This window comes from Adiantum capillus-veneris, chromosome 25, assembly GCF_014529385.1.
Source record: "Adiantum capillus-veneris isolate H3 chromosome 25, ASM1452938v2, whole genome shotgun sequence".
In the NCBI taxonomy this organism is placed as follows: Eukaryota; Viridiplantae; Streptophyta; class Polypodiopsida; order Polypodiales; family Pteridaceae; genus Adiantum; species Adiantum capillus-veneris.
In genome coordinates, this window is record NC_140955.1 from 16,748,903 (window position 1) to 16,760,744 (window position 11,842).

The following is an 11,842-nucleotide window of genomic DNA, read 5'->3' on the forward strand; positions in this document are numbered from 1 at the left end:
AGATGTGGGACAGCCAGATGCACCTCCTGCAAAGTTTTTGAGGCGTTCAGAGCGGCGTGCAAGACAACCTTAGCGTTTTGTGCCTTCTATGGATTATGTAGTGTTGACTGATTGCGGGGAGCCATCATGTTATGATGAGGCCATGTCTACTGTTGACAAGCTCAAGTGGGAGCAGGCCCTGCAGTCAGAGATGGATTCGTTGATCCAAAATGATACGTGGGAGCTTACTCCTTTGCCAAAGGGTAAGAAGGCACTACCATGCAAGTGGGTTAACAAGATAAAATTGTGTTCAATGGATGCAAAGCCTAGGTACAAAGCAAGGCTTGTGGCTAAAAGATTCAAGCAATAGAAGGGCATTGATTTTGATGAGATCTTCTCCCCAGTGGTGAAGATGTCTACTTTGCGTATGTTGTTTTCTTTGGTAGCTATAGAAGACATGGAGTTGAAGCAAATGGATGTAAAGACAACTTTATTACATCCGGACTTGCACGAGGATTTGTACATGGAGCAGCCAAGTGAGTTTGTTATTCATGCTTCAAAGAAGATGGTATGCCGGCTTCTTAAGACCTTGTATGGGCTGAAGCAATCACCTCGTGAATGGTATAGCAAGTTTGATGCATTCATGAGTTCATTGGGCTATGTACGCAGTTATGAGGACCCATGCCTCTATACTTGCAAGGCTGCAGATGGCAGTCTTATTGTTTTGGTTTTGTATGTGGATGACGTGATGATCGTAGGGAAGTGTATTTCTGATGTGGATGCCTTGAAACATAGGCTACATGAGACCTTTGCCATGAAGGATCTTGGGGATGCCAGTCATATTTTGGGTATGTGGATCACTCGTGATCATTCTCGCAAGGTGCTCTTTCTTAGTCAGAAAGAGTACATTGACAGGGTGCTTGAGCGTTTTCATATGGAAGGGGGGAAGGCCATTAGTACCCCGTTGCCTCCATATGTAAAACTCAGCCATGATGACTACCCTCAGACAGATTTGAAGACTGCAGAGTCTCAGATTCCCTATGCGTCAGCTGTTGGTTCCTTGATGTATGCCATGGTGGCTACGCGTCCAGATCTTGCTCATGCAATTGGTGTGGTTAGCAAGTACATGTCTAACTCGGGCAAGCGTCATTGGGATGCAGTGAGCGGTATTCTCAGATACTTGAGAGGGACTTCAGAGTTGTCCCTATGTTATGGTGAGAAGGATATGTCTGTTTGCGGATATACAAATTCAGACTATGCAGGGTCAGTGGACTCGAGGAAGTCTACTAGTGGCTATGTGTTCACAATTGCAGGTGGACCAGTTTCGTGGGCATCATGTTTACAGCCATGCGTTGCTTTGAGCACTACATAGGCTGAATATATGGCTTCCACTGAGGCTGCCAAGGAGGCCATATGGCTCTCACGAGTAGTGGGAGATCTTGGTATGGCTGGTGATGCTCCGATGCTACATTGTGACAGCCAGAGTGCCATAGCGTTGGCACGGAATCCTGTCTTCCATGTGAAGACAAAGCACATTGAGGTGAGGTATCACTTCATATGAGAGGTGCTAGAGGACAAGCACGTAGAGATTGTCAAGGTACACAATGACGATAACCCTACTGATCAACTCACGAAGTCGTTAGCCTCACAGCGGTTTGCACACTGTAGATCGCTGATGGGTATGGCTTGACTTCTTTTGTTGTACTTTGGCCACTTTAAAGGCACACTGCCTTTAAGTGGGATATTGTTGGATTAAAGGCCTGTGTGCCCGGCTGCCCGTTGTTCAGCCACCCATGTACAGCCATTCTTTTACTCATTCATAATAACTATACTCATAACTACACATTGTAGTGTGAGTACCGCCTCGCCACACACTGTGTCTATCTGCTTCTTCGTGCTGGCTCTCTGTGTGTGTGCTCTCCGATCCCAACACCTTCAGGAAGATGATGCAGAGATGAAAATGGGGTGCACCATGTGCACGGGCGGGGTGTCGTCCAAAGTAGAGGAAACGCGTAGACGGACAGGCAGTAGTTTCTTTTCTTTTTAAAAGAGTTTACTTTGTTGTACAACGATGCTTGCCTGGTATTCTTATGGTCGTGGGCATGAATCTGTGAGGGTTTGAATTCAGCCTTCTAAGTTTGATTGGATAATTTGATTTGCAAGTCCAAAGCTCCACTCAATGGAATCTATGCAGATTCCAGCTAATAAATTGAAAGGTGAGCCAAATATGTATGTATGACAATAGCCAAAAAAATCTTAAATAAAGAGAATCTGTCCCTGGACAGATTCGCTATCTCTCTCTTTACTTGGTGAGCCAAAGGAGATTTTCTTGTTTCTTGAACATAGACCTGGCCACTTGGCATGATCTGAGCCATTGCCCACGTCTTCAATCGCATGGGCAGAAGCCCTAGAATGAGGGGGGGGGGGGGGGGGGGGGGGGGGGGGGGGAAACAAGAACAACGCTAGTACCAAAGTTGGGAAAAAAAAACAAGAATGTTTCTTTTCTTGCATCGTTTGAGGAGAGGTTGACCTGTGCCGAATTGTAGCAGCTTTTCTAAAAATCAATCGCAACAACGGAAGCACGTTGAGCATGGACACATCAGTTCTCTCTTTCTCTCTCTCCGCATGTCTGACTCGAGGCCAATTTTGTGACAGAATTAACTGGTGCAACCTTTTTGTGGGATTTTTTGGTATGTGCATCTTGTTTTGCAGAGCTACTGGGCAACCATAGTAGCAGTTGAATGTAGTGGAAGGTCGAGAGGAGGAGCAGGGGAGCTGAAGAGAAAAAACAAGGCAAACCTAAAACATGCACACACACACACACACACACACACACACAAAGAGAGAGAGAGAGAGAGAGAGAGAGAGAGAGAGAGAGAGAGAGGTATAGTTTTTTTCTTTCATTGTCTGCTCCTCTCCCTACTTCTACTTCAGCTTCTGCGATGAGTTTGTGGCTATGCATGGCTATGCGTGTCTCTTACATGAGCAACTGAACTTCCCGAGCCCATCCTAAGAGCTTCAGCGTTTCTTCATTCAGTTGTCCAAGATGAATAGAGAGAAGCTCATGAAGATGGCCAATGTTGTACGCTATGGGGGCAAAGGCACTATAAGAAGAAAGAAGAAGGCCATCCACAAGACATATAACAAAAGATTGTTGAACACCTTGAAAAGATTGGATGTAAATATTATTCATGGTATGAGGAAGTCAACATCTTCAAAGATGATACGGTCATTCATTTTGCCAACCCTAAAGTGCAAGCTTCAATTGCGGTGAACACATGGGTTGTGAGTGGCTCATCATAGAAAAAAAGGCTTCAAGACCTCTTACCAGACATTATAAATCACCTTGGTCATGACAATCTGGCCAACATGAAGAAAATTGCAAAGCAATATCAACGGCGAGAAGCAATTCCTGAGGGTGATGAGGACATTATGTGCCGGAGCTAGTGGAGGGTCAAATATTTGAGGACACTGCCAAAGATGGAGAGGCAAAGTAGATAAGAAGGTTTGCTCAGTGGAGTGTATGTTTTGCGACTTTTGAATCAGTTAATTTTTAATTTTGCTCAAGTTTTGGAGGTTTTAACTGTTGCGTCTTGTCAAGAGTCTTTCTGTTATAATCATGCAGAGCTCTTGGGAGATGCTTATTTAAAATGGGTCATTAGTCTGTGGCTTTTCTTGAATTTTCCTCAAAAGCACGAGCGACAACTTACTTGGATGCAGCAAAAAAAAGTTAGCAATATGGTTCTTCTCTTGGTTACTCTTTGAGCCCAGAAGCCACCACATTGTGCATCTAAACAACACGTAAAAGATCCCAATGAGCGCGATGAAAATCAATTGTGATAACAAGTGAAAAAAACGCAATGAAAAGCTCGTACATACAGTATAAACAGTGTGCAGCCACATAACTATATTCAAGAGAGCTTTGTGAACGTGATCCAAAACGCTCTACAACGAGTCAACCCATCACACATAGGTATTTCTCTCTCGAAAAATTGACTGTAGTATCCTGTATAGCAAACCTTGATGCTTCTGCCACCATCGACCTATGCCTACAAAACTTGTGGGGCTTTCTACCTTAATTAAGGATGTTATTTCTTAAGGATGGTGCAAATGAGCTTTGCAAGAAAATGGGTTGCATAGATGTTCGCAACCGACAACTCGAACAATTTTGTTCCCATGAGATTGCAGTGAAGGAGAACCAAAGACTTGCAGATGAGGCTAACAAAAGTAAGCATTCAGACCCACTCTTTTTGGGGCTTTTTGAGGGAGAATCAAAGATCTGCAAAACGATCTTGTGATCTTGAACTTATGAGCCTAAGTTGAAAAAAGAAGAACAACATAGTAATGAAGTAATAGTCAAGGGCCCTTGGAGTAGCATGTTGTGCTTGGCAATTTTTGTTCGATATGCATGCCAACTTTAATGGTGCCCTTAGAAAAGAAAAAAAGTATGTACCTTGGCACATGTCCCCTAGACGAGCACTTCATGGATGCATTAGAGAAAAAAACATTGATGGTGCCCTTAGAATACAAGATAATAATGATTTCATTGGACTTTACAAACTAAGAACTTATCACTCTACATCTTCTATGATGTAGAACATAAAGTTACCTCTACTTCTTTTTAAGTTAAATCTATCTCTTGCATCATTTGTATTTGTTTTGACACGTGTTTTGTGTCTGACAGAGTGGACGTTTTGATTGCACAAGCACGATTCCAACTCGACAACACTGCAAGGTTCGTTATCTGCATCCAAATTTCCATGCTTATGCATTTACTTAGTGCACGCAACACATAAATGCTACGGAGTAGAGCACGACTTCCGTTTCTTATAATTTTTGGAGAGACCACAATGCCAACTCTCGACCATACTTTTGTTTGGAACTTATGCATGACGTGCGCACTGTATATTTAGCATTTTCCCTCTATGATCCTTGATTGCAAGACAAAATGTGTAATTATTCATGTTGCTTTTATGTAGCTTAGCTCAAACATTGTCCTGCGGTTTGCACGATTGGACGACACCTATACACGATTATTAAGTCAATAGTGCAGTTTAATTTTTTTACGTTTGTTGATGATTTTTGTATTTTTAAAGTTTTCAATGCTTCCTTAATTTTAGTTTAGATATATGTTTTCCTCAGTAGTGTACAGTGTTAGAAAAAAACCTGGGTCTAGTGTATTTTAATCGGCTAAAATTATAAAATCCCGATTAGATTTTGAGCTTGCCTTTAAGAAAACCGGTAAATTTCCACAAGTTTTAGTGTAATTACCGGCAAAAGCTTCAAATTAATTTGACTTGAAAACCGAGAGAATTTCAAGTTTCCCCTTATTTTGATCGGTTAGGAAAAATGCATATTTCTAGCCGTGGTAGTGTATGCTCAATCTCGATCATCATATCTATATATCAAACAGACCTAGCAATGCCCACCAAGCAAGGCTAGTTATTGATTGGAGCCGAGGAGAAAAGAGGAGTCAATTCTCTCTCTCTCTCTCTCTCTCTCTCTCTCTCTCTCTCTCTCTCTTGCGGACTGCCCAGCTGGCTCTTCTCTTGTGCGACAGCAAGGTGGCTTCTCTCTCTTAGGACCTTTTCACGAGTGATAGCAGGGCGGCTTCTCTCTCACTCCGTGGTGCAAAGTTGCTCTCTCTCTATCTATCTCTCGCACGACCAGCTACGTGCAATTGCTCTCCCTCTTCGTCGTGCAACCAGCAGTGTGCATTTTCTCTCTCTCACAGCAAGCTCGAGGGGAAGGTGGAGTAGGCAGAGGGAGCCTACAAGCCCCCCCCTCCCCCCCCCCCCCCCCTCTCTCTCTCTCTCTCTCTCTCTCTCTCTCTCTCTCTCTCTCTCTCTCTCTCTCTCAGGTCAAGGCAAGGATGGGGACATGGCAAAGCGATTACGGATTAGCAATTGGGGATGGAGATTGGAGAGAAGAAGAAAGTAATGAGTGACGTGGACTTTTTGTGTGTGTTTTGGCCGAGGGAGGGGAATCTAGCTAATGCTGGGGTTTTGATTTCGTTCAAGCCAGTGTGTATGCGAGTAGCAACGAGTAAGAGGGAGGTGAGCCTCAGGACTAAGTAGCACGGGCATGGGAGGGTGGGATCTATGGCGGGGCCATTGTGGGCCATAGATCTCGTGGCGACAATCAAAAGTAATTTAGGATACCCTAAATTACTTTCGACTGTCACCCTTGTGCATGCATGTTTTAAGTAAATTAGGGCCCCCACGTTTCAGAACGCATGCATGGCGTAGTGGTTAGAGTATGCGTCTCTCATGGGTGAGGTCACGGGTTCAAAACCCACGCCCGCAAAAGAAGGTACCCTAGATTACTTTCAAAACACGGGTGCCTTAGATTACTTTTGTGAACGGGTTCAAAACCCACACCTGCAAAAGAAGGTACCTTAGATTACTTTCAAAACACGGGTACCCTAGATTACTTTTGTAAACGGGTTCAAAACCCACGCCCGCAAAAAAAGACACCTTAGATTACTTTCAAAACACAGGTACCCTAGATTACTTTTTACTAAAGTAATCTAGGGTACTCACATTCCACATCTACGGCCCACAATCCCCCAACCGTAAATCCCACCCTCCCATGCCCGTGCCACTTAGTCCCAAGGGGAGGTGAGTATGTATGTGTCATTCGTGTGGAAAGAGTTTTTTTTTTCCTTTTTTTTTTTTTTGGGGGGGGGGGGGATATAGGAATCTCCAATCTTTTATAATCTTTTAAGATCTGCAAGTTTATGCCAAAGAAATTTCTATTTTCTAGAGTCTTAATTTGTGAGCCTTACTTTTTTCCAGTTGACTGCAATCAAACAACAAATGCATTTCCTTTGATGTGAAAGGGTGGTGATTCATGAATTTTCTTGTGTGAGGGTATTATACTCAACGCATCTGACATGAAAGTTTGCAACAATGATAAATGGATATTGGGTCGAGTCGATGTTTTATTGATTAATTAATGAAACAGATTCGCTTTGGTGCTAATGTTTTGAATTGTCCCTCGTTCATGCGTAGCGACATGCTCGCACTCCACAGAGGAGGCCCCTCCATTCAGCACCATGGCGACCTCCGCTCTTGCACACATGCGACGTGCCGACCTCCATTGCATCACAAAAGACACCACTGTCTTTGCGCAAGGCCCTAAGCCATGCAGTAGGTTCTGGCGACACACACACACACACACACACACACACACACACACACAGCCTGTGACCTCGCGAATTCACTCTCGTCCTTGCATCCTCGTTCGCAAGCTCTCCCTCCCTCGCGCTCTGACCCCACACAGAGGAAACCTAGCAAACCATGGGCAGTTGAGGGAGGAGAACAACGTGCCCAGTTTCCCCTGTCCTATGTCACCGCCATCCGCATCTCCTCTGCCATTGAGCGGCGATTCCGGCTCCTCGACGAGCGAGAGAGAGAGAGAGAGAGAGAGAGAGAGAGAGAGAGAGAGAGAGAGAGAGAGAGAGTTTCCCACTTTTGCACCCCCTGCACGCAGGTGTCATCCATCGCGCCACGTTCTGACATGCGCCCTCCCCCTCTCCATGTCACTGCAGTTCCTTCTCCTTCAAAAAAAAGTGAGCATCTTCGGAGATTTCGCTTAATGTGACGTGCTTGCAAGATTTGGGACACATACTCAACGCATCTGTTTTTCTTTTCTATAGGTGGATTGTTCTGTACTGTTATGGAATCAGCTCCATGCTTCGATCGATAGTGTTATAGGATCGTATATGTTCTTCGGCTACCCTTTAATATTTGACACAAAAAATGGCCATTCTCCAAATAATGAGTTAGAAGAGGTAAGCTTGAGGAACCCTACCCACAAGAAGATTTAGAAATTTTCTCATGTATGAAAAGGGAGCCTTTTCCATCATTTTTCATGGAATGCATAACATCATGAGCTTCTGCTCGGGAGGCACTGCATACCTGGGGGGTCCGGTGGTCCCCTGCCCCCAATCGTACATAGCTAGGTATGCCGTGCCTCCCTTACAAAAGCTCATGATGTTGAGGTAAGTCCTAATGTGGGAATTATTGTGAGATTTGTCCAAAACTTCTTGTGACCATTGAAGCATACACTATGAATATGAATTAAGAAATCTTTGTAGAATGATACAAGGAGAAATCTGTATCACAGTATAGTAGGTGCATCCTGGGAGCATAATCCAGGATGTGTTTATGTGAAAAAGGATGGAATATTAATGGTAGCCTTACAACAACCAACATGATATGGCCGTGAAGTTGGGCTTGATAAAACTCTACTTGCGGCGGTAACATGTAAAGAGTACCATCCATGGGAACGTATTGTATTTACACAGAAGTGCCTTGGCATAGAGGTGGAATTGATATAGTTACAAAAGAGAAGGAACCATACACACTCTCACTCACAACGAGAAGAGAAAATCTCTACAGTTTAGTTACACACCCTCATGACTATGTTCTTCCACGGCTTGGAACAACGCCTCTCTCCACGTATTCTAACACCAGGCTGATTTTGAATTATGGACCAAAGCACTTGAACATCTTCATAACTGCACTCTTGCACATCTTGATACAATTTCTCGAATGTTTGTCCTGAACACAAGGGTGGTGAGCATAAAGACGATTCGATTATAATGCACATAGCAGTATTAACACCTTTTATACAGAGTAAGAAAACATAGGGATAAGGAAAAGCAAGAATCTAGACCTAGCAGGTAAAATTGTGTTCGGAAAAGAATTTTTTAACTCAATTTATAAGCATGCAATATCAACAAAACCAACACATTAGCATTAGACACCACATATATAAACACCTAAACTACAATGTAAACATGCATTTTCTAGCTAAATGCCAATAAAGCTCACAAGAGAGAAAATACCAACTACTATGCAATCAAGGTAGCACTTGAAGAAAATACATCCACATATGGTCATCATTTATTTGCATTCCATTAGTGGAATTTGGGAAACCTGCTATTAGAAAAATTGTACTTGTGCTAACACTCGGCCGATTGCTCATGATGACAGATACAAGGGGGGACTTGATAGAACTTTGGGCACTTGAGGGGTCCACTATTAAGTACCCCCCATATATAACGTGCATTTGTAGGGTACTTTAAGAACCCCTCTTTTAAAATGTTGTCATGATGAGATTGACCCCATGAATTCATGGGTTTCTTACCAAAATGGATTTAGAAAACCCCTCCTGTTAATGTATCTTTGTTAGACTGCTTAGATTTTCAAAAATAAAAAACCCCTTGTGATGAACTCACATAATATATTACCATGATAAGGTGATGTTAAGCCCCGAGTTTGGGGATAAATGATGTTGCTGCTTGGAAGGTAAATATTATTACCGGACTTTGATTCATGTGAAAGTGTTTTGACAAAAGTTCATGAGCACTCACACAAGGTTGACAAGAATGAGCAAAATGATGGCACTCTCATTCATTTGTGTAGGCCATGTGTTCAATTCTCATCATACTGACCTACAATGGGAGCTAGAGGGGTAGCTAATCCTCTTAGCCCCCAATGTAAACAGAAGTTGTAAGTTTCAACCGGGTGAGTCTAAACTCAAGTAAACCTTCTAAAGTATGAAATTCGAAGGATACTAGTATGGCCAACGGCTTCGGCCGCTTCTCTCTCTCTCTCTCTCTCTCTCTCTCTCTCTCTCTCTCTCCGTGTGTGTGTATGTGTGTGTGTGTGTGTGTGTGTGTGTAGTCGAAGTCGCAGGACACACAAGCCGGATCAAGGCCCCTGTAGCCACATGTTGAGCAGCGGGGCGGAATCCCTCCCCTTTTTATAATAATATAGATGAACCAAAAAAAAACAAGTAAAAGGGCCACGATGGCTTTCTAAAAAAATAAGAAAGTGATAAAATCAGATTGTGTTTAACTAAAATTATATAAGGTGAAGTAGTGTTCAGGAATGTCTCTTTTATTAAACGATCGAGCATCTTCCTCGCAAAGAAGCATAAAAAAAATACTAGCAAAGTTTTAAAAATTTGTAGGATTTTTGAAATAAGTGTTGACATCATTGCACGGGTTTTTCTTCTCTTTACCATGGTTTGATCACATATATATATATATATATATATATATATATATATATATATATATATATATATATATATTGTGTGTGTGTGTTTGTGTTTGTGTATATGTATATATACACCTTACTAGAATTATGCAAGGTGAAGCTTCACTTTATCATTGTAAAAGAATAGAATCCAAGAGAAGTCGTGCCATGTGAAGAAGTGAAATAAAATATCTATTTAATACTTTAAAGGCAAAATAACATTTAAGATAAGTCTCAATCATCATCACTGAAAACATTGAAAGTATGGCTATCTCTTAAGATTCTTTTAGAAAACCAAAAAAGCATTAGAACATGACAAGAGCTTCGTTGTCCTTGGCCGTTTGAAAAGGCCAAAAAAAGGAAGTTAACGTTCTTAGAAATGGGTTTGGCCATATGAGCTTGAATCAGAATGAACTCAAAAGGACACTCTCCTTGTATGTCAAGTTGTGTTGTTGATGTGCAAGCTATATGATTGAAAGGGATTAGTAACTAGTACAACCGGCGGGGTTTGTAGTCGGCCTCTCTCTCTCTCTCTCTTCGTCACTATGCTCCCGGATCTGTAGGCCACACCCGCCGCTTGAAAGAAATTTTGACGCATGGCAGGGAGGGAACCGAAATTCTCTCCCCCTTTATCCTTAGTAAAGATATAGAAGTTGATGTGTGAATAAGAAGAGGGAACTTGAATAAGCTTTGTATCACAGCCCAAGTGTAGTGTGGTGGATAGCCTATTTTCCAATTCGTTCTTGAATAAGAGGTCATGAGTTCACAAAGAGATCTTTGACATCTCTTGAGGTTGCTCCTACGACAGTATTACTACTACTGCTTGCTACTGCCACTCCCCCCCCCCCTTCTCTCTGCATTCCTTCCTCCCTCCCTCTCTCTCTCTCTCTCTCGCTCATCGTCGCGTAAATATTAACCTGCCAATGCCTAATAATTCACGAAAGCCGCAAAAAATCATCAGACGGAAGGGAAGGCGGAACAAACCGTGGTTTTGGGGTAGAAAACAGCTCAACGTGGACTGCCACAGCTTGCTCATCAGGCCTTGCAGCCACCCCATTTGGGCCCAGACCAAAGTTCAAACCCGCTTTTCGGTGCCCAAAACCAGGCCCGGTTCTCGCCCCAAGCCGGTTCCTGCACTTGCAGCCTAGCCCTAATAATGTCATCAGTCCCCTTGTTTCTTCTTCTTATTATAGGTACCTTTGGAATATTCCAAAAGCTTCTTTGCTACCCACGTGTCCTCCCCTCACTTGCACTTTCTCTGTGTTTTGTAACCTTCAAGGCGCTCCCGCTTCCACTCTTTGCCAGCACTCAAAGCTTTCATTCCTTCTGTCCTAAGCCTCTTTTCTCTTTTCCCCTTTTCTCCTTTGTTTACCTCCCTACCTATTTCCCCTCCCCTCTCTCATGAAGTGCCTTCCAAGCAAGCCCTCTTTTAGAGCTTATCCTTCCCTCTTGTAGAAAAAAAAAAAGACCGTAAATGGGAAGGAATTGTTGCCATCATCACTTGAACTTGGCTTATTATAAAGTCTAGCAATCTCCAACCCTAAGCTTTATTTTTTAATGGTGTCTCATCCAACCACCGAAAAGCATATGTAGCAATAAACAACAAAAAAAGGCATGAACTTTGAAAACAAATGAGGTCTTAATGTCTCCTTGATTGTTGGTCTCTTTGTTCAAAGAAGGGGAGAAATCTAGTGATGTTCCATAGCATAGTCTCCTTAGCACTAGTAAAATTAGCATTATTTGGTTTTCAAAAGTAGTTGCACTCAAACTTGCTGAAAAGAGAATCAAAGTGAAACTTTCCAAAATTTGGC

The 11,842-nt window shown here is 42.7% G+C and overlaps 1 protein-coding gene and 1 pseudogene across 1 annotated transcript; one reads left to right on the forward strand and one right to left on the reverse strand.

Annotated features, from left to right (window-relative positions):
• The first annotated feature begins 3,025 nt into the window (after window positions 1–3,025).
• On the forward strand, window positions 3,026–3,476 carry LOC147424481 (basic transcription factor 3 pseudogene; annotated as a pseudogene).
• Window positions 3,477–8,059: 4,583 nt separating this feature from the next.
• LOC147424482 (uncharacterized) lies at window positions 8,060–11,352 on the reverse strand. Its single transcript, XM_086499789.1, has 3 exons — window positions 11,279–11,352; window positions 11,016–11,162; window positions 8,060–8,546 (listed from the first exon to the last, which is right to left on the reverse strand). The coding sequence occupies exons 1-3, from the start codon at window positions 11,350–11,352 to the stop codon at window positions 8,498–8,500; spliced, it is 270 nt and encodes an 89-aa protein (XP_086355915.1). The 3' UTR covers window positions 8,060–8,497.
• Between the last annotated feature and the right edge of the window lie 490 nt (window positions 11,353–11,842).